General features: G+C 33.8%; 5 protein-coding genes across 6 annotated transcripts; 2 read left to right on the top strand and 3 right to left on the bottom strand.

The window, feature by feature from the left end:
* Positions 1 to 94: 94 nt before the first annotated feature.
* Positions 95 to 5111, top strand: mre11 (double strand break repair nuclease mre11). Its single transcript, XM_043430129.1, has 12 exons — positions 95 to 325; positions 406 to 574; positions 984 to 1120; positions 1203 to 1393; positions 1610 to 1832; positions 2056 to 2313; positions 2806 to 2887; positions 3273 to 3414; positions 3495 to 3658; positions 3919 to 4051; positions 4462 to 4734; positions 4829 to 5111. Exons 1-12 carry the CDS (start codon positions 214 to 216, stop codon positions 4937 to 4939), a joined length of 1995 nt encoding a protein of 664 aa, XP_043286064.1. The 5' UTR covers positions 95 to 213; the 3' UTR covers positions 4940 to 5111.
* A 113-nt stretch (positions 5112 to 5224) lies between these two features.
* LOC122416987 (uncharacterized) lies at positions 5225 to 6332 on the bottom strand. Its single transcript, XM_043430176.1, has 3 exons — positions 6126 to 6332; positions 5826 to 5954; positions 5225 to 5546 (listed from the first exon to the last, which is right to left on the bottom strand). The coding sequence occupies exons 1-3, from the start codon at positions 6198 to 6200 to the stop codon at positions 5439 to 5441; spliced, it is 312 nt and encodes a 103-aa protein (XP_043286111.1). The 5' UTR covers positions 6201 to 6332; the 3' UTR covers positions 5225 to 5438.
* A 2204-nt stretch (positions 6333 to 8536) lies between these two features.
* On the bottom strand, positions 8537 to 15292 carry Sec8 (Secretory 8). Of its 2 annotated transcripts, XM_043430111.1 has the most exons (13): positions 15109 to 15292; positions 14793 to 14954; positions 14538 to 14707; positions 13883 to 14242; positions 13477 to 13621; positions 13050 to 13373; positions 12549 to 12776; positions 11982 to 12109; positions 11682 to 11859; positions 11345 to 11565; positions 10563 to 10980; positions 10189 to 10356; positions 8537 to 10091 (listed from the first exon to the last, which is right to left on the bottom strand). In XM_043430111.1, exons 1-13 carry the CDS (start codon positions 15163 to 15165, stop codon positions 9723 to 9725), a joined length of 2928 nt encoding a protein of 975 aa, XP_043286046.1. In that variant the 5' UTR covers positions 15166 to 15292; the 3' UTR covers positions 8537 to 9722. The 2 variants fall into 2 exon arrangements, with proteins under 2 accessions (XP_043286046.1, XP_043286055.1); XM_043430120.1 differs by lacking the exons at positions 14538 to 14707; positions 14793 to 14954; positions 15109 to 15292 and adding an exon at positions 14349 to 14454.
* A 109-nt stretch (positions 15293 to 15401) lies between these two features.
* On the top strand, positions 15402 to 17163 carry Trs31 (trafficking protein particle complex subunit 31). The gene is made up of 3 exons (XM_043430153.1): positions 15402 to 15710; positions 16518 to 16827; positions 16899 to 17163. The coding sequence occupies exons 1-3, from the start codon at positions 15544 to 15546 to the stop codon at positions 16995 to 16997; spliced, it is 576 nt and encodes a 191-aa protein (XP_043286088.1). The 5' UTR covers positions 15402 to 15543; the 3' UTR covers positions 16998 to 17163.
* A 278-nt stretch (positions 17164 to 17441) lies between these two features.
* Positions 17442 to 19593, bottom strand: ND-B15 (NADH dehydrogenase (ubiquinone) B15 subunit). The gene is made up of 3 exons (XM_043430162.1): positions 19344 to 19593; positions 17714 to 17857; positions 17442 to 17605 (listed from the first exon to the last, which is right to left on the bottom strand). The coding sequence occupies exons 1-3, from the start codon at positions 19488 to 19490 to the stop codon at positions 17537 to 17539; spliced, it is 360 nt and encodes a 119-aa protein (XP_043286097.1). The 5' UTR covers positions 19491 to 19593; the 3' UTR covers positions 17442 to 17536.
* Between the last annotated feature and the right edge of the window lie 1661 nt (positions 19594 to 21254).

The following is a 21254-nucleotide window of genomic DNA, read 5'->3' as shown; positions in this document are numbered from 1 at the left end:
GCGAAATAGTAAAGTACGAAAAGGGGCAATCGACTCTCGATATAAATCGAGTTTTCGCATTACATTTGTTTCGAATTTCAAATGTGTTATGGAGTTCTGGAATAAACGTGCTTCAACGTGTTGATCATGTCATTTTTCTAGTTTTTAGCTTCGCGATTCAAACACATTTGTTTTTGAGTGTAAATAAAACATAACGTAAAAAGTCAATAAGAAATGGAAGACAAGGAAATGGATACATCGAGTCAGGAGCTTCGCGAAGAAGACACAATGAAAATATTACTCGCCACTGATTGTCACTTGGGTTATGAACATAGCACAAAAAGATGTAATAATTGACAAATGATTATTCTTTCAATGCTCTTCTCCGATTTGTTATATTACATTTAATGAAATTTTGTTTTACAGTACAAGAAAACGATAGTTTTATTACGTTTGAAGAAATACTGAAACTTGCTTTGAAACATGATGTAGATTTTATATTGCTCGGAGGTGATTTGTTTCATGATAGCAAACCATCACAGAAAGTTGTATTGCAATGTATGGAATTGCTGAAAAAATATACTTTGGGAGAACGGTTAGTTCATAAAATTTTTCTTTCTAAACTAATTCAAATTAAGTCTAACTTGATGCGCTAATTGTGTGGAACTTGGTTAATGAAATTAATATAGCACGCAAAATTAATTAATATGAAAGAGTTCACACCATCTTTTATACTGTTCTGTCATTTTCTATTTCAAAAATGAAGAATGTTTTAAATACTTGGAAAACTTCTCTAGATACTATATGAATATATTAAACCATTGCATTTTCAATTGGATTGTACTTTTTTTAAATTTTTATCATGACTACAAAAAAATTAAATGTGCAAATAAGAGTACCAAACAATGGTACAAATGCAATAACTATGGTAAATTGTTATGGATGAAATAAAATTTTCACATATTTCATGAAACTTTTCTATGTTGTTAAATTCATTTCGACAGCGATATCAAGATCCAGTTTTTGAGCGATCCTGAAATCATTTTTCCTCATGCATCTCAAAAAGTGGTCAACTATGAAGATCCAAATTTGAACGTGGCAATGCCAATTTTTTCTATTCATGGAAATCATGATAACCCAAGTAAGAGAAAGCAAAAAAATAATTTTGAGAATAATTTATTTCATCATATTTGAAAAATTAATTCATTTGGAATAATTTCCAGGTTTTGAATCAACTGGAACCATGGACATACTTGGGGCTTCTGGATTTATCAATTATTTTGGGAAATGGGCTGACTTGAACGATGTTACGATTCCTCCACTGGTATTCAACAAGGGCAAAACTTTTGTGTCTGTGTATGGCTTGAGTTTCATGAACGATCAGCGATTATCAAGACTGCTCAGAGATGATAAGGTTGAATCAAATATAGTGCCAGTAAACCCTGGACTAAAAAATATAGAAAAACTTAATTTCAGACTATTTTCTATATTTCTTGATGACACAGAGAATGTTGTATAACAAAATTTTCATTTCATTTATGAATTTTCCTTCTAACTAATATTCCACTTTGAACACGATTTGAGCAATGTAAATTCTAATTTTTGTGTATTTCAAATTTCACGGTTCCAGATCAATTTCCCTCAGCCAAGCGGTATTTCGGAACCATTCAAAATGTTTGTACTCCATCAAAATCGTGCCAAGCACACAACGAATGGTTACATTCCAGAGGACAAGTTACCAGCGTTCTTGGATTTGATATTTTGGGGTCACGAGCATCAGTGTCGCGTTGTACCGGAACAAATTGTAGATAACTCCGCTGATCCTCCCCGGCGTTATTATATCACTCAGCCAGGTTGGTGATAAAAAAAATTATGAAATATGATGGATCGGGGAAAGTCAAAATTAGTGTATATATGCAAAATTTTTCTTTTTCTGTTCCACGCAAAAGTTTTACCACAAAACTTACAGTAATTGGAAAAAAAAATTTGCCAAATTTTATTTTCACATAATTCCAGTTCCAATATCTTGTAGCTATTTTCATTAATATTGTATGTGGAATATTCCATTCGTTGCAGGAAGTCCTGTCGCGACATCTCTGTGCGAGGGTGAAGCGGTAGAAAAACATGTTGGCTTATTGAAAGTTAATAAAACACGCTTCAACATGAAACCGATAAAGTTGAAAACCGTTCGGCCCTTCGTTTTCGAAAGTATTCGTCTCAAGGACGTTGACATTCAGGCTGATTATACCAAACCTCTTGCCGATTTCGTTTATCAGTACATCGATGAATACATACAAAACGTTATCATTCCAAAAACCGCGCTACAATTAACAGGTTCGTTACTACTTCTTATTGCATCTTTATAGTGAGAATATATATCTGTTCAGGTTTTACGTTTATTGATTTTGGTAAATACTTACAAGTGGAGCTCCACCTTGAAACGACTCCAAAATTTTTTGAACGGCATGATCATTAAACAATAATATCTCATACAATATTAAGGTAGCGGAAAATCTTTAATGACGAAAAAAATAATTCTTTTGAGCACATTTGTCGTTGTAAATATTTATCTTAGTTTTTTTTTATAATTTATCGTTTTCCACAATATACTTTCGATCCAGAAACTTTTATTTCATCTACAGCAAAGAAGATTCACATTGCAAAATTTATTCAGAATAAGAAAATTGTGCAGAATGAACTATTTTTTCGTGGATCCAAAATTCGAATTTCAATTGAACACACATTTTCTATTATGAAATCATGAATAATCGAAACATCCCTTCAAGCTCTGAACTTAACTACGTTATTCTATTTCCTCCCATTCAGGTCATCCTCAACAACCTACTTTGCCTTTAGTTCGACTGAGGATATTCTATGACGAAGATGCTCAATTATTCGATCCCGCTAGGTAAATTTTCCTGTTCGATTGAATCCATCGATATCAAAATTGCGTTTCTCATCGTATTCACTATCATACGTCAAAGGAAAACTAATGAAACATCACCGTCATAAGAAATGAGCACTGAACTCCCGTATTTGTGAATTACCAATTTTTTGATGAAATCCAATAGATTTTTTGTCTTACCTTCAAACGTAATGTCAGGATACCTCTGGCTCGAATTCACAGCACAACTTTGTATACAGAATCTGTAAATACTTAGTACACAAACGAATCTAAATTCTGAAATCGTGATGTTTTATCGATCCAATTATCTTCCTTAGTTATTGAAATTTTCCGAATACCGGCTCGTGATTTCCGGCCTTGAATATTTTGCTGAAATTTTTTTTCCCAGAATATCCCGAAAGTATCATGATACAGTAGCAAACCCGCGTGATATGATCATATTTCGAAAAGAAAGCACGAAAAAATCTTCAGCTCGAGACGATGAGGAGAACGAGGATTTTGCAGATATGAACGAATGCTTTCAACATGAAGTAATTATAATTTGCACTTATTAATACATTCTTTTACTTTTTTGGATAAAAAAATATGGCATTGTTTAAAAATTCGACAGGGCGATATTGATTGGAATGTGTCCGTTCAAGGCTCGATACAAAAATATTTTTCCCGTGACGACAAAAAAGATCAATTAACAGTATTATCCGTTGATGGTTTAAACGAAGCACTGAGTAGATATGTCGAGGCGGCTGATGATGATGCTTTTCAAGATGTCATTAAGTATAATAATTCATTCACCCCAACTATTTGTTGTAATACACCGAGAGAAATGATTATTGATTTTTATTGTGCAGTACGATAATTTTTTTTTCAGATAGGAAATCTGATCGAATTTTCATATAATTTCGCAATAAACTTAGAACTCCGCGCTATCACTGCATGACTATTTTTCAAATTCAATTTTCTCTGTGTATACAACTATTGTTCAAAGACATTGCAAACCTGACATATTCGATTAAAAAATATTTTCATTATTTCAGTCATCAGATAAAGAAAAATTTACAGTACATGGAAAAATTTGATATCGATGAAGAGAAGGAAATAATACAACAACTGAAAGAATACAGACAGGAACGACAGGCTGCTGAGGCAGATGGGGCCGAAAGACGTGATGTGAGTCTAGAATTATTTCGATACAGTGAAGGAAGAAGTAATATTGAAGGTTTCTAACAGACTCCGGAAATAAAATCAATTTTTCCTTTCTATTGACGTGTTGTAATATTAATGATTATTTCTCTTTATTGATTGATCTACTGTTATTGCAGTCATTCGATAATTCAAATTACTAAAACTAATTATAATTTGAATCGTTTTTAGTCATCGTTCATTTCATAAATCACGATCATTTTTACTCATATTTTTGTTCACAATGACTTGTGTCATTATTTCGTGTATTACAAGCTATAAATTAGATAAAAATACTTTTTATAAGCTGGAACATTTATGCATAATTACAAAAATATAAAATCATGATGAATATACAAATCTTTGCTCAATTAGAAATTTTCGTTCGTTGATTGCAGGTTCAAAATATTTTGGACGACGCAACGCGGAAGAGTCCGAAGAAGAAGACTCAATCGATCGCCACAGAAGTGGAAAACGATGAGCAAGGTACTTCGAGTGATGAAATGGACTACGATCAGTTCCGGGAACTAGAACGGAGTAATAGTCGCAGAGCAGCAGAATTGAGGGCGAGACAGCCTCCAGGACGTTCCGGATCGAAACCCAAACCCCTACGTAATCAGATCGCTCCCCTTCCATTATCGAAACAACCTAATCTGTTTCATGTTTCAAAGGTTCGCATAGCATGAATTTTATTTTATTTCTTATCTCATGGATTCTGCACTGTTTTTTTTTTTTTTTTAATTATTCATTTGTACTATTATTTAGAAATCAAAACGTGGTAATGGCGCAGCCGCGGGCTCGTCGGGTCGGGGCCGCACAGCAGCATCAAACAAACCAGTACAATCGTATGATGTGTCAGATTCTGAATCCGAATGAAAACAACGATTTCGAAGAGTATTTCATTGCTAATTTCAGACTGATATATTTTTTTTCCATAGACAATAAATAAATTTCCATTTGCAACAAAATTTGTCATAATTTAAAAGCTCACGAAGCTAACGAATTGTCTATTACCTTGAAATAAATGGACCATAATTTTCGTTCTTAATTTTTTATTTTTTTACCGTTCAAATCTTATTCTATGAGTTTTAAGACTCATAGAAAAATGTTTTTTTTAACAAAACAAAAATTTTGTTTTTTATCCTTCAGTTTTGAGGGCAAAGGGAAAGATTTTTTGGATTCAATTCTCAATCATCGTTTCTCGCCTCAGTACGTTTCCATGGTCATTATTTTGATGTCACAGTGATACAATTCGTCAAACATTTAAACATTATTCGTGTCTCCATTGATAAACCGTGGTACATTCTAGAAATAAGTTCCGTTGCTTAGCTTGTCATCCGGATCATAAAGAGTCGACACGATGCAGATTTTTTTTCTATCGTTCATTCATCAATGTGTTCACCTCCATTGGGCTGCCATCGTATGGTTTGGAATATGACATTATCTTTCGACCTTCGCAAATTATCAGCTCTCTCAGCTCCGACTGAAACAAACATTGAACATAAATAAAAATATACAGAAAAATACGACGAACGTAATTTCAAAACTGAGTACTCGTCAAGAGATTTTACCCCAAAATCTAATTAGATCTTGTAAACAACACTAACAATAAGTTGGAAATAATTTATCGTTCAAACGGAATTTTTTTTCTCGGAAAACCAGTCGATTAATTTAATCAACACATAAAAATAAATTTTATGTAGATTTTAAAATCGTTTACGCTAAAATTCCAGGTAAAAATCTTTTAAAAAATTACTTTTACCATAAATATGTTGTAAGCAGCTACGAGTGGTTGTGTGTGAAACTTGCAGTCTTCATATGGTCGGTTTCCGTGTAATCGGTCCTCATACAATGCTCGTTTTCCTGGTCCCCACCCTTTCGAGAACGTCACCTTTGAGAATAAAAGAATTTTTTTCCCGTCATTGTTTTTATTAGTTGAATTCCAAGAAAATTTAAAGTCATAGAAAATAAGAATTTGACCGGAGATACTTTTGACAAAAATTTGATATTGACTTTCAGAATGGATTTCATCTGCTAGTATAGAAAACTGAGGATGACATACCTGTGAAGATCCACTGCCGATAAGACACATCGTCAATTCACAGATTACGAGGGTATAAATCGTTAGCCGCTGCATTTCCAATTCCACTGAGCAATCCGGTATTGGAGCTGTGTTTTTCAGAAATTAAATTTTCGTAAAATTTTGATGAAAGCCTAGGAATTTTATAGTTTTGGTAGACTGAGTTAGAAGACGGCGCGTGTAGAACGCCAATCGTTGTTCTGACGGTAGCACAAATAATTCCACAGCTTTATATACCCTTTTTGCGAACTCGCACGCATCCTGATTTCAATGGGAGAAATTCCCCTCTTTCAGTCATTCACTCAAACCCCCGAACCAATGTTTCACTAGCAAATACGTATGAAGATAAGTTCAACCTACAGAGATTTCTATACATCTCGCTTCAAGGTACTTTTTAAAATCTGACCTTCCTCTAGCCTCCAACCACCAGGGATCCTGGTTATTACGTTCCTAAAGAGAATTCACTACATTTTGATAATCCAGCAAACACTGCTCTTTCCTATTTCATTTCACATAAGGCAAATAACTTCCACCATCATTTGATGTTTTTTTTCTATTAAAGAATTGTTCTCATTTGTGTTGACTGAGGAAAAAAGTACGATTTTTTTAACACCAATAAAAGGTACTTGAGGAGCAATCTTCCCCAATGTTTAGGACAAAGCAAAAATGTTTAACCACTTTCCCAAATTTTTTGCAGGGAACCTTTATTGATTAGATGAATTCAAGAAGCAGAAATTCGAGAGAAGAAAGCCAGGATTTTTCTTGAAACAGTTATAGAAAGTAAAAAATTATTATGCGAACATTTGAGGAACGTTCTCATTTTTGAAAGTCAAGGAACATTTAGAACTTTTTGCTGCACTTTATGGGGTTTTACATTCCTATGGAATGTAGAAAACATTGGGTGAATATTCCTCAATTTATCACACCTTTCACATTTTGATTGGGAAGTCAGTTTCAAGAGCGCAGAAGAGTGCATGAATAAGGTAAAACAGTTTGACGAGAGAAAAAATATTCGCGTGCTAGGTTGAATTTAAACAAGAAAAGTCAATTTTACGATATCGCTATATATAAGTGAAATTATTTTTTCTAGATTTTTAATGCAGTGCAAAGTTATCAAATTTCAATGTTTGAGGATGTAATGCTGAATCTTCTACGTTATAGTATTTAAAAAAATCTAAAAAAGGAAATATTCATGGAAAATTCATAAGGATTCATAAGTATCTTCAAATTTCTTTCGGGCAAAGCGAGAAGAAATTGTTTGACCATGTAGCGAATAACATTTTTGTTTAGATAATCTTTTACTATTACTATTATTGTAAATCAATGCTCAAAAAGATGATGAAGTTGTTAGTTCTTGGGATGACTTCCTTTTAGTTCAATTTTTCCTCTACTCCCCAATATTGTATACATAATTCGAAAAATTTAATGATTCTTTGAAAACAGTTTTCAAATTTAAGTGGAAAATTGCAATGCAGTCGAGTATTGGAATTCAAATTGGAAGACGTTGGAGCTGAGAAAATGTATTATTTCATTCAGTATTGCATCTTAGTTATCACTCGTCCGTTTTTCATTATTGGTTTCCGATAATTGTTCATGCTTCCGAAAGAGAATATTACGCGTTTTATGCTGTACGCATATCGTGAATAGAAATAAAAATAGCACGAATTTGATGGGAAAATCTCCGAGTTCTCGTGAAACTGCGCACCGTTGAACATCCTCTCTCGGACGTAGCTTGAAATCCATAAAATTCAAAAACCAATAGAATGTAAAATAAAAAATATATCTCTTTCTCAAAGTAAAGGAGAATTTACAAAAAACCGAAAAGAAATATTTGAGCTTGGAGATTCAGCAACTACATTTCCCAAGTCTCCCAACCCTCAATGTTAAATTCTATCACAGTATCTCAAACCTATTCGAGCAAAGTATTTTTTTTATTCTCGAAACGTTCGCAGTGAAATTCCTCACCGAATATCTTCCTCATTTGCTCTGTGAAATTGAATATTTGCCTTGGCCTAAGCACCCTCACAGGTGCTCTTCAATCATAAACTTTGCACACGTGATAGGTCATCGAGTGAAATATAAATTTTACGCAAGTGAAATTCCCTTTCATCTAAATTTATTTGTCTTCGGCCAATCTGATAATTTTGAAATTTAGATAGTTAAACCGGTACTGCACCATCACCACGGTTGATTCAAGTTTTTGGCTGAGAGTAGAAAAAGAAAGCTCATAAAGGAAAAATTTTTATGCATTTCACTCAGAACTATGTTTTCAAAGTTAGTTTCAGTGATAAAGAATAAAACAATATTTTTGTTGATTGAGAAACCTTGTCGTGGAAGGTCTATTTTTATGAGAGAAGGAGAGGAGAAAAGGGAAAAGAAAGAGACCAAGTTTCTAGAGTGAAAAGAAATTTTATTGACCGTTCATTGAGTTGTAAGTTGAACGCGTTGTACAATGTACTCCAGAATCTCATAATTTTTCCAACGCAACCATATGCAATGATCACTACCACTTTAGCACGCCGTTTTTAGCGCCTGACAGTAAATGGTAAAAAATAATTTACTACTTCGTGTAGTTGAAGAACGACGATGGAAAATGTGCTATGTTGGTTAGCGAAATGGGAGCTACTTCTGTTAATTCGTTTTGTCGAATCTTTTGTACAAATTCTAAACACTCACAGTTGCTTCTTACCAAACAAGATGAAGGGTTCTTTATTACAAAAGAAACAGCGTTTTGTTTAAACTTCTCTATTATCTACAATATTCGCTAAGGTTCCAATTTACTCACTATTAAAACTTCATCACATTCTCACCATCATACAAGTGCGGATATAACGAGTATAACAATTAGGCGTTTTGAAGTATTTTTTTCTTATTATCAAACCTCTAAGAAATTTTTTTGTCGAGCTAATATACAATTATGCATTTAAGCGTTCATCTAAATTAAATCGATTAACTTAGATCTCATTTTTATCGTAGTTTTGTTGCGTTAGTCAACACATCACAGACTGCTCAATGAATTTCGTCCAAGAATTTCGGCACAGTATTTTGAATAAAGCGACAAAATGAAAACTATGAAGTTTCGAATGAAAATAACATCCGAACGATTTCCCATTCGGTCCTGAAAAATGTGTAGAAAACAAGAGAGCTGGGAAAACATTGAAGCAGTTTTGAATCGTGTTTCTTTTTTCACATCGCCCGTATTTACTGAGGATATGTATAGTTTGGTGTGGAAAATTATGCAACTGGCGAGCGAGCGACTATTGGATGAAATAAATATTTTTTTTACACATTTACCCGTGCAATTGATCTTTCACACAATATCACGTTGTTTTTTTTGTCAATCCCTCATTCTGATCGGTACCAAAATTTGGACAGCTGAGAGGGGAAACATTTTTAGGTTTGTTTTTTCGATACCGTATTTTTACACTTAACAGAAGTTCCTTCTAAAATTTTTGGAAACATGAGGAATTTCCGGGAATTTCGATGTATCGTGATGAGGAAAATACATGCCAATTGCCTGAAATATCGTTATCTCATTGATCAATGTGTCAGGAAACGGTGGTCTGACATGATTCTTTGTTAAACGGTAACCCCAATTTCTCCGAGGATTTCTGACAACTTTTCAAGGTGTTTTGCAACAGATGTGTATTGTTGCTGACTTCGGGCAATTAATTGGAAAGCGTTCATATACTCTAGCTCAGAAAATTGTGCACCATTCTCCAACACGCTGTTGAGGATTCCTTCTGGAGTCTCGTAAAAAAGTTCGAAATATTGACGAGCGTAATCGAGCGAGAGCTCGCGAGCCATTGTTATATTGGTTAGAGTCTGTTGCAGAGTAAAAACGTTTCTGCACATTCTTTGTATACCACTCTCGTCTATTTTGCCAATGTACTGTGCAGAAGTGATGAGGATTTTTGCTATTAGGTGGCCCAATCCTTCGAAAATATACTAAAAAACAGAAAAAAAAATTCTTTAATACTTTATAACAATATTCGTAATTCCCACTTCAAAATTCTATTGAGATTTTCAAATGTCTATGCTCTACCTTTGTTTTTTTCGGGTGCAAAGTAGACTGCAACGCCTCGTCTATGTTCTGCAGAACTCGACTGAGTTCTTCAACTCTTGGATCAGCCTCTTGAGGGTCTTTTACTCCGCCGCACAAGTGACTGTACTCTCCTTTCGGCAGTAGATAATGGAAGCACTGAACCCGCACCTGAAATAATTTCCAAAAGATTTGAAACCCTCCGAATATTGGACGATAATTTTAAATTCTTTACTTTTATAACAACAGATCTCTATACAATGATGGATTTTAATTGTTTAATGAAATCCAAAATTATTTTTTAATCATTGGAAGTTATGGCAGTATTAGTTTGTTAATCTTTTTAGTGAAATATTTCAACGAAAATTTAAAATCACCTCGAGGTGTAAAACAAGTATACAAGTGTCAGCGAGATCTTCGAATTCGTCAGCCACTTGTTGGAGTGATTCGACAAGTGATACTGGCATGGGAGGCAAAAGAGATTGTCCATCAACGTCGCTCTTGGCTTGATGCAACTCTGTGATCAAGGATCTCGTCGATAAGGCAAACCACTCCATGCTCTCTTGTAACAAAGCAAGACTTCTCAATTGTCCAACGTCCGAAAGTATTTCATGAGAATTGATTCCACCCTCGCCCAGATTGCTCGCCAAGATTTCTGCCTCTCGTAAATTACGCTGACGTATTTCTTCCGGGCTCTCCTCGTCCTGAGTTTCTTGGCGCCTCATTTGCCAACGTGTCTGTTTTCCTGGTTTTTTGTAAGTTTCGCTCTTGAGATTGTCCCAGTTTGGAAGCGATCTGTAAAGTTACCCAAAAAGTATTTTTTTTTCGCATTATTCTGAAATCACGACGGATGATCTAAAAAATGGTTCCACTCATGGAGTATGCATTTCCATCTCTCAAACTGTTCTGAGTGATCTTTCGTAAATTATTTTTTTGAATATTCAAGAGTGATCGACTGTAGCTAAAGTTAAATCAAAGTAATTAATTGCCATAAAAATCTAAAAAAACATCCAAAATTCAAAACAAATATAGCAGTTTTTTTATTACTGAGAGTGCGTTTATTTTTAAATACTATCCATAAAACAATTAGCGTTTCTTGTTTTTTCATTTGAAATTATTTCTGTTCAAAAGAAAAAAAAGATGTGAAAACTTGACGTACTTGATGAATCTACTAATATCATCGTCTTTGAGCCACGCTGCCGAACATATCCGTTTGTCTTCACTATCTGGTTGTATGATACCACGGTATGCAGCATTACACGTTTCTCGATAATTGTGCAGTACGTTCAACGCTAGTGTGCAAAAATGTTCACCCTGCAGTGGTAGAGCAATCATCAAAGATCTCAGCTCAGCAACACATTGTTCGACTTTTACAGTGCTCTGAAAAAAATTGTGCATTTTTAAGAAGATTGGATATCAATATGTATGGAAAAATTATTGTATCCTTTCAGGTCTTGCATAAAAGATATTTATTATTTTGTACCCAGAATTTTTACCTGTAACAGAGGTCTAGTTAAGCCAAGATCTTTCATGAGTTCCGGTGGGGTTGTAGCTCGCCAAGCTTCCGACCCTTTCGTCGCTGTGTCAATGGTTGTTGCAACCATCACATGATGTTTCCCCAAAAACATTTCCTTAACGTAATCAGCAATAAAACTGTTTAAAGTACAAGGACATCTGAAAGCAGGAATTTACTTACATTAGAAATTCCCTCTCTTGTGAGATGAAATGAAGATTTTATTGAAATAAATTAAGCTTGGAATGTGACTAATTGTTTATGCAGAATTATAAAGTTTTACCCTGGCTTGCAGTCAAGAGCTCGTTCGATCTCTTCGATAAATTGCATCATAGGTCGGAATATAAAGGTTATATTCTTCGGATCAGGTTCGCATACCAGTTTTTTATCACCAACGGTTTGTCCATTTTCCTGAATTCATCACGAAAGAACAAATTATTCAAAACAAACGATGGCGTTTCGATGAGCAACGAAAGACAATTATTATTTCGAATCAAATTTCATTTCGATCATTAGATTCTTCAAAGGGTTTCTATTCAAAAAGACGGTAAAATCCTAAACGCACGCGACCGAACCGAAAAGTCCTAAATTTTAAGCTTAACTTAAAATTTTTTTTTCCTTTCCTGAAGTTTTCATAATTGAATTTTTATCAAACGCAACTTTGTCATACACCATTATTTTCGATGTTACAAATCGAAGAGCGAGGGTTTAGTGTAATTTCATTATCGCACACTCGGAAAATTTGTTGCTGAAGAGTGTGGGCTTGCTTTCGATCAGGTTGCAGGCAATCGCGTTTGGAAAAATATAGTACTGGGATCTGATGTGAAGAGAAATGGAAGTCGAAATTTACCACTAAACTGAAGTTGCTGTATCGATGTTCTTTAAGATAACTGTTCAAAGCTTTCGGATGTGTTGAAGAGTCGAATTTGAAGAGACGACCGGTTTTCTGTCGTTGCGGTTTTCTTCGAGCAAAATAAGTATTTATGTCACTGGTAGGCTCGTTCAAAACTGTTGTCGAGTGGAATGGTCCATCAATCATATTCTGTATATCCAAATATTCTGTCAATAATAATTGGAGCTGCAACAAAAAAATATTTTATATTTTTCAGAATCTATTTTGCAGTCATTATGTTTTCGATGCATAACGTTGTCGTTAGGAATGAAAATTATCTTTAAACCTGGAAATGCTTTAATTAATTTATTAATATCTCGGTAACTATATAATTTTTTGAAACACCTTTAAAAATTGAAATCATTCTCTATAAAACCTTGAAACTTTGATAAATCGGTAAAAATTCTTCACTAAGCTTACACCAGTTAATGGAAAATGATATCGGAATGAATGACTTACAACAGCTTGAATTCTACTCCACACGTCGGGCATTTCGTATAATCGTACTTGTAAATTGTACTTTTGAATAACGTGCGAAAAACTACGCAAAGCCATTGAATGAGCTCCAGCAACCAATCTCATCTGATCGAACACAGTATTGAGCAACTCCAACAACAATATTTGACCTTCTGTTGGATTGTTAGTGCCGCTCACTAAAATCTCCATATTTTGTGAAACCATTTGCTTATTCACTGTCGCTTGCTTATTTTGATTTCGTTTTATCTGATCTGACGTTCGTGCTATGATATTTAAGAGCTCAGTTTGCATTTGAACTTTTATTGCCTGAAAAAATAGTATTGAAATTGAAATGGTTTTTTCTTAGGTTGAATTCGTTGTCGTGACTTTGCTTTGAAATTTTTTGTTATTCATATCAAATCTTACATACCTCCACAGCTTCGGGTATTTTGTTGAGTAAAGCAAGGCACTCTATTATTATGGCGATAAAATGTTCCGAATTCTCTTCTGGATTTGACGAATTTTCGTCCTCCACGATATTGCTCAGATCTTCAAAATTGACGTTCATATTTCCTCTTTAAAAAAATATCTTCATTTACTATTATCGAACGTAGCAATTTTCCATTGGTCGATTGAAAAAAGGCTTGTTTTTTTCCTTTCAAAATTACTTTAAAATTCTCTCATGTACTCTTAGATGAGAATCATAATCGTTATTGTCGTGTTGGGATATTGATCAGAATTTCAAAGCAATACGTGTAGATAATGAAGAACAAACTTCAAAATAAAACGTTGAATAAATTACGTTCAATGTTGTTCTTTTTAAAATGACATATTACCTCGATGTCTGAGTTCCTGGATAAGGAGACATGACATCGAGAAGAGCACGTTTGACTTTATTGCCCCTTGAGCTACGAGATTCATTGCCTCGCTGAAAATCTCGGCCAGATCCTTGTCTTTTGAGGAAGATTTCTCTCGTGTTCTCATGATACAAATGTCTACTGAGCTCCTCCAAAAGTTTCATATGCAATTGCTGCTTTTTTGCTTCCAGTTCCATTCTCACTTCTCTCAATGCTTCGACACCTTCAAGACTACCGTCCCCCATTGACAGCGATGAAACAAGCAATTGAGTTGCATGCAGATACAGTTTTCTGTTTAAATAGTTGCTGAGACGAGATGGTACATCTCGAAGTTGATCTCTGTAAAACAATTTTATGTAATTAAAATGTTGTCACGGACGTAATTATCACTCAACTGATTTGAAACAAAAGAGTTTTGAAAGCTGTTTGAGAGATAATACTTTACTTTATAAATCATTGAGTTATGACTTTGTAAAGATTCCGACAATTGTTTATTGAATCAGAAACAATTCAAGTTCCCTTCAAGGGATTCTCAATTCCATACATCGACATGACAGTGTGCCTAAAACTAGTATTTTGGTCAATAAAATCTTTTCAAAATCAAAATATTGGTGATAATAATTTTTTAGCTTACATATCATTTAGAAGTTGTAAAACATGTTTATGTTCAATGCCTTCGAGCCATAGTTTCATAAGTTCCTCTCGCCTGCACCTCAGAAGTTGTTTGCAAGCATTTAAATTCTCTTTAACAGCATGGATTTTTTCTCTTGAAGCTGTTACTCTTTCGGATAGAGTACTGAAAATCTGGAATGGAAAAATCATTGAATGCACAACTGTCATAATGGGAGATTCAAAAAAAATTAAGATAGCGTTATTTTGAAATACAAACCTTCATGACTTCCGTTAGGTCTTGTTCATGCAATGATACCAATTCATCGAGACGCTGATCACTCCTTTTGTACTCTTTTTCAAGTTTTGCTTTTTCAACTTCTCTCTGTTCGTTTGTTTCGCTCGCTGATAAAGCTCTTATTACTGAGATCAACAATCCACTCTGTGTGAAGAATCCACAAATGTTCAAAACAAACGATGATGTAAAGATAAAAGAAGACACATAACATTCATAACCTCTGAATAATAGTAAATATTAAAAAATTTATAAAAGATCGAGCATTGACATTTACATGTTAGTAACAAAATTTACTCACAATTTCTTTCGTGGGTTTAATTCCTCGAGGAGGTTTAACAGGCGGTGCGGTGGACATTTCTGTTTTTATTTCTTATTCTAGTAATGTCAAAATCCTAGGTTGTGGGAGGTGAGAGTACAGCGAATATTTCTTCAACCCACTCCTAGAGGTAGTGTTGAATAGCAGGTCATATGAACCGTTTTCACACACATATTCTTTATTATGAGACATTTGCATGTCGTAGCTGTCGACTAATCGAATATCGATACATCGATTTTCACAGTATATATATATATGTGTGTGGTCGTTGATATGGTCATCTGATTCATCTGATTTATGATTATTCGTATAACTGTCAAAATAACTCACAAAAACAATTAAATCGGCTCCAAAACACTTCGATTTTTCAAAATATAATATAAGATAAAGGAAAGTCTGAAATTCTAACTTATCAAAATGTCAAGTATGACAATATCTGCTGTTCGTTCGCGAACAAGTATACTCGATAAACCATTGAGCAAAGGAAAAGGAGAGGTTAGCCTCAGTTGTTATGCACTTTTGTTTTCGGAACTTGTGCAATATTGTCAAAATCGGGTATATACAGTGCCGGAATTGCAAAGCAAGTAAGTTTTTGTGTGTCCATTGAAATTCCCAAGACATCTTTTCTTTTTGGAAATTTTGCATATCTGCAAGTCTTTGATTAAAGTACACATAAATTGGTGTTGTGAAACAAAGGATGAATTCATCTTTGCCCTAATTTGGAGAAATAAGTTTCATGTCCTTTGACCTCTTCAGAAACTCAAAGGGCCCCAGACATTGCAATTTTAAGCCTTATCCATTTTCGATTCAACAATTTTTATTAACACTATCAACTTGATCTGGAAACCTAAGACACTCACTTGAAAAATAAAACCTAAACATTTTTCAAAAGGTTTCGGTTGGAAATCCTTTGCCTTAAAAAAATTTCTATTTCAAGATGTGCTAGATATTTCAAAAATATTTTTGGAATAACGAATTGGTTCTGAAATCTGTATCAATAATTTTAGACAATACGAATTCAAGAACCCATAGAGGTTGTTCATGAAAAACTGAAAAACAGAACATTCTTGACTAAAATGAAATTTTTTGGCAATAATAGAATGAAATAAATATTTGGAATAGCCACTTCATTCTTACTGATGCAAAAGAAAAAAAATATTTTCATAATTTTTTGGAAAAGTGGTTATTTTAAATATTCACCTTTTTTCAATTCAAATTTAATAATTTAGATATTTATCTAAAATCACTATAAAAGGAAAACCAAAATGCTGAGAATGCAGCATTTGACTAACATGAGCAATTGATCCTTAGGAAAGTGACATCATGAATACTGAGTATTCAATGAGTACTAATGAAAAAACAAAATGATTGTATTTCTTAACGTTTGACAGATTGGCAGAAATGGGAGCTGAGGTCGGCCACAGAATAACTGACCTTCTGGTAGTTAGAGAAAAGAGTGGCAAGCGAGAAATAAAATTATTAAATGCATTACTTTTTATCAAAAGTACACTATGGAAGTCATTGTTTGGTCGTGAAGCTGACAAACTGGAGCATGCTAATGATGACGAGCGTACTTATTACATAATAGAAAAAGAATCTTTGGTTAATAAATTTGTGTCTGTGCCAAAAGACAAAGGAAGCTTGAACTGCGCTTCGTTTGTGGCAGGAATTGTCGAAGCTGTGCTTTGCGACTCTGGCTTTGTGAGTATTCCCTTGACATTTTCCTAATCGAATCTTGGATGCTTTACAGATGACGAACTTTGTTGTTTCAGCCTGCCAAGGTGACAGCTCATTGGCATAAAGGCACTACTTATATGGTCAAATTTGACGACGCAGTTGTGGCCCGAGATAAACAATTGGAAGATAGATAATCAGAAAACGAATGGTGGCATGAATAAAAAAATCATACTTAAATTATGTGTTGTTTGTATTGAAAATTCCGAAACGTGTAAATTTATCGGTGACACATCGAAGCCTGTGATTGTACAAATATGAGGCCGTGATTAATTCTTCAAATATTTTTTAAACTGTTTGGAATATGGTGATTCAATTTTTCTTCCTTCTGCTTCCATATATTTTATTCTTCGGGATGCAAAAATTCTGTCGTTCCACAATTCAATTTTCAGAACTTCTACTTTGAAAATTTTTACAACCTCTCAAACAACATTAGGTAATTAAACTATTCAATTCAATGATTTTGTAGTTAGAACATGAATTGGAATTTTTATTAAGGTTGGATAAATATTAAAAAATGAAACCTATTTATTTGTGAAAGTAATTATGCAATATTAGTGGCAGCAAGAATAATTTGGTTATTTTCGTGTTCGTACAGCATTATCCATTTATTTCCAATTTACACTTTCAAGATCAAACAACATTTTCTACCGAATTTTCACATGAGTTTTCCCGTTTATTTGAATTTGAATTCCCTGTCTCTGTAACTGACTTGCCCAGTACGATAGCGATGTTCTTGCTTGTCCTGTAAATTGAAAAAACGCATATGATTATTGACATTGATGATGATGTCTCATTTTCTTTTGAATAAGAAACAGTCAACTATACTCAATACATTTTTTTATGTACTCACTTTATCGCCGACTATCCAAAATGTCATTATGGCTATCGGCAGAACGACAACACCCATGTAATATAAGCCCGTTTTCCAGTTAGGTCTAAAGAACTCCGATTGTGTAACGACCATCGAATGTAAACGTTGCAATCCCGAATCAAACTATATAGGAAAAATATAGTCAAATATCAACAAAAAATGTATTTTTTCTGTTCGATCATGTTAAGGTGATGGAGCAATCGCTATCTCGCCACCGTGAGTGCGAGAGAGATAGCTGCAATTTTCGAAATTGAATATGTTCGACACGGTTCGATCAATAAAAAAAAGCCCCTGTCAGCGTATTTTTGCCATCTTTTCGCGTCCGCTGACAGAGCCTTTTTTTGATTAGTCAAACGACAGCGGAGAATTTTCATTTCGAAAATTCGAGGTGAGGTTAGTCGACTGATCCATGCTCTTAATTTTTCACATTGAATTTCTAACAGGCAATTTTGTTAATGTTGAGTTTTGTTTAATGAATTCTCATTATTTTTTTGCTTCAATCCTAAACACATCAACTAATTTTACATCCGAGCCAGCATTGTTGCAAATGGGAGTTATCAATTTTTTCTAAATGGTATTTATCCATTGCGTATCTAGCTCATGTAATAAATATAAACCCGTCAAAGCTTAGTCTTTTTACCAATCTCAATGGAAAATATGTTTGCATAGATTCGAATGCAAAAAAGTTAAACTGAATAAAAAAGAATCGATTGACATTCTATAGAAAAATATTTTCATGAAAAAAAATACTGTCATGAAATAAAATTAATAAAATATGTCCTTTGAGTGAAACGATCGAATAACTGCCATTGTGTTGAAATATAATGTAAAGTAATCTTCAATATACGCCATTGAAATGGTATAAATTTTGTATCAATTGAAAAATGACTCATTCATCAGATACAAATTTTATACTTGTACTTTTCCTGTTTTCAATGCATAAATGTTTAAATGTAACTTGCAGAATATTCTTATGATATCCCTAGCGGATTGTACAACCAGGATTTCGGTCATTTTTATTATCCGATTGTAAAAATATTAATACTTTTGAAGTAACAAAAGAGAACTCGATATAAAGATTAGAGTTCTCAAAATAACAGAAACTGAAATTCATTGTTACTTCTTATTGCCAAATTTTGTGAATCAGAATCCTATTTTTTTGTCAAAAACGTTTTTTGATTTCCTGTTAAAAATAAATTATTCAAATCAAAATCTGTGTTGAAGTTTTAAAGTTGACCGATGATTGTCTTGGAATCTATTCTCCATGACAGTTCGTTTTGTACAAGCAGATAACCGTTTATTTAAAATTTCGTACTCATTAGACAGAGCACAGAATTGAACGTCTCAATATGATGGTGACATTATTACCATATAGAAAAGCAATTCATGTATGCCTCCTATCAAGTTATGTAACAATCAAAGTTATCAGATAACATCAAATAATCAAACATTATTGACCAGCACTTGATTGTATAATAGCTTGTTTACATAGTTTTTGATTTTTATAGATCCATGGTACGTATAGTTCTTAAGATTCAACTGACGTTCGATCTGTTAAAACGTATAGGATAATTAAAGGTTAGTACAACTATAGGAGAAAAACACTTGCCAATGCTCCACCTTCGCTAGCCGGACGATAAGGATTACCGACCTCTTCCAAATATTTATGACGAAGAATGTTACGTCTAGCCGCTCGGGCTAGCATAATTTTCTTCTGAGTCGGTGTGACATCGTAAGTCTCTTGTGGAGTAGACATGATTTTCTTTCCTCCGAAAAGAACACGAAATCAAAATCAGCCCTGTTTGCTGGCTGCCCCAACACATACACACACGCCACGCACCCGCGCCCACATACATACGCAGCTGAAAATCGTTGAGTTCGATGAAGTTGTAGTGTATCGATTATACGAAAAAGTTTCTCACAGACGTGAAGTTTGCTGGATGATAAGAATCCATTTCACTAAAGTCAAGAAAGTGCTAAAATTTGAAATTTTTTTCGACAATACGATTCTTCAATACTCAGTGACCAGATTTATTTTCTTTAACAAATTCAATAATTTGATACGTTATTTTTTCATTGTTTTGCTAAAAAATTAGTATTACGATATATTTACCAATACTTATACTGGATATATTAAGCTCCTTATATTATCAGTTCTATGGTATTTAAAAAAATAACCAAAGAATCTTCTAAATATGACAATTCCAATTATATATCATTTAAAAAATTTCTAAGTGGGTAGCAGTTTGATTTTAAAAAATGTTTTTTTTCTTGTTTGTGAATTTTTTAGTAAGTGCAAGCGACTCAGAGACAAGTACATTTATGTTATGATTATGACGAGTTGCTGCCAGAAATTGAATATTTAACCCAATACACAAAAGACGATGAAAACAGGTTTATGTGCGCCACCTATATGTTGATGTATCATAATGACACAGGCTCATTGATATTTTTATAATTTATTATGACTTCTCCGAACCAGTTAGAATGGAAAAAAAATGCAACTTTGGATAAGGATTTTTGTTTTATTTTAGCTTATCTCGAAACCATGCTATAGCTGTCCAAGAGTTCACGCAGGTGTCTGGTGTAATCGGAACTACAAAAAAAATGCTACATACAATCGGTTGTATTTATTTGGATGTTCAGTCATATAGTATGCCGCGCGTGAAGGAGCAAACAAGTGACAGGAAAAGGAATCGACATTACAAAATTTTCGTGGAATATTAGATTGTGCGGCACAAGTTCCATGTTGCGCAATCTTTAATCACACAGTTAGCCTATAATTATATATCGTTTGTCATCATCGTAGAGGGGTAAAGAATATGAACGTCGCATATCCTTCGATTATCCAGTATTGGTATTTGATGGCAATTCGGAGTGTATAAAATTTTGACCATCACGATTTGATAGCTTGAGGCCTTAATTATCGCGTTTATATATGAGACTAATTAACCATATCTCATCTCATTTATTTCGCTCGTGTATGAGCCATTTCACGTGAAACTGCTGCAAAACTGGATAAATTTTGAATTATTAATTACTTTGACTCCGAAAATAATGATTTGGAACGAATAATGGTTTCTGGTAAAGCCAAAAATAAAAAATTTTTGGCTCAAGATTCTCGAATAATATGAACGAAAAAAACCCGGACGTATTTGAATTTCGTCGTGTTTTTCGTATCATATCTATTATTCTCATCGTCAGAGTCACAGATCACTTGATTTTCCTTCGAAACGCCCATACGTACACATGTATACAGAGGAATGGAAGGAGGACAATGAAGTATGAAATATGTATATAGGATATTTTGATTTATCAGTCACATGAGCAAGTCAGACTGAAAAACATGACTGTTTCTCTCGGGTTACCAGTTCAATGGGGGTGGAAAAATCTCACGTGACAAGATAAAAGCCTGCTTGTATACACTCATGGTTTTTTCACATCTATCCATTCGTTCGAGATGAATATATATACATGTTTATAAACGTAAAATACGATCAAAGTGTAGTTATGACTCACG

This window comes from Venturia canescens, chromosome 1 (assembly GCF_019457755.1).
Source record: "Venturia canescens isolate UGA chromosome 1, ASM1945775v1, whole genome shotgun sequence".
NCBI classification, from domain to species: Eukaryota; Metazoa; Arthropoda; class Insecta; order Hymenoptera; family Ichneumonidae; genus Venturia; species Venturia canescens.
The sequence above is the reverse complement of the archived record's forward strand: the minus strand, read 5'-3'. Positions and strand labels throughout refer to the sequence as shown.

Bases quoted from the DNA above. Each gene is read 5' to 3' on its own strand.
- mre11 (XM_043430129.1), top strand. From the start codon at position 214: ATGGAAGACAAGGAAATGGATACATCGAGTCAGGAGCTTCGCGAAGAA. The intron at 575-983 runs GTTAGTTCATAA...TCATTTCGACAG, and splicing joins AAATATACTTTGGGAGAACG to CGATATCAAGATCCAGTTTT. The intron at 3,659-3,918 runs GTATAATAATTC...TCATTATTTCAG, and splicing joins GCTTTTCAAGATGTCATTAA to TCATCAGATAAAGAAAAATT.
- LOC122416987 (XM_043430176.1), bottom strand. From the start codon at position 6,200: ATGCAGCGGCTAACGATTTATACCCTCGTAATCTGTGAATTGACGATG. The intron at 5,955-6,125 runs GTATGTCATCCT...TTATTCTCAAAG, and splicing joins TCGGCAGTGGATCTTCACAG to GTGACGTTCTCGAAAGGGTG. The intron at 5,547-5,825 runs GTAAAAGTAATT...TGTTTGTTTCAG, and splicing joins CTGCTTACAACATATTTATG to TCGGAGCTGAGAGAGCTGAT.
- Sec8 (XM_043430111.1), bottom strand. From the start codon at position 15,165: ATGTCCACCGCACCGCCTGTTAAACCTCCTCGAGGAATTAAACCCACG. The intron at 14,955-15,108 runs GTGAGTAAATTT...TTCTTCACACAG, and splicing joins TTAAACCCACGAAAGAAATT to AGTGGATTGTTGATCTCAGT. The intron at 10,092-10,188 runs GTAGAGCATAGA...TCTGTTTTTTAG, and splicing joins TGCACCCGAAAAAAACAAAG to TATATTTTCGAAGGATTGGG.
- Trs31 (XM_043430153.1), top strand. From the start codon at position 15,544: ATGTCAAGTATGACAATATCTGCTGTTCGTTCGCGAACAAGTATACTC. The intron at 15,711-16,517 runs GTAAGTTTTTGT...AACGTTTGACAG, and splicing joins GTGCCGGAATTGCAAAGCAA to ATTGGCAGAAATGGGAGCTG. The intron at 16,828-16,898 runs GTGAGTATTCCC...TTGTTGTTTCAG, and splicing joins TGCTTTGCGACTCTGGCTTT to CCTGCCAAGGTGACAGCTCA.
- ND-B15 (XM_043430162.1), bottom strand. From the start codon at position 19,490: ATGTCTACTCCACAAGAGACTTACGATGTCACACCGACTCAGAAGAAA. The intron at 17,858-19,343 runs GCAAGTGTTTTT...TTTCCTATATAG, and splicing joins CTAGCGAAGGTGGAGCATTG to TTTGATTCGGGATTGCAACG. The intron at 17,606-17,713 runs GTGAGTACATAA...TTCAATTTACAG, and splicing joins TTTGGATAGTCGGCGATAAA to GACAAGCAAGAACATCGCTA.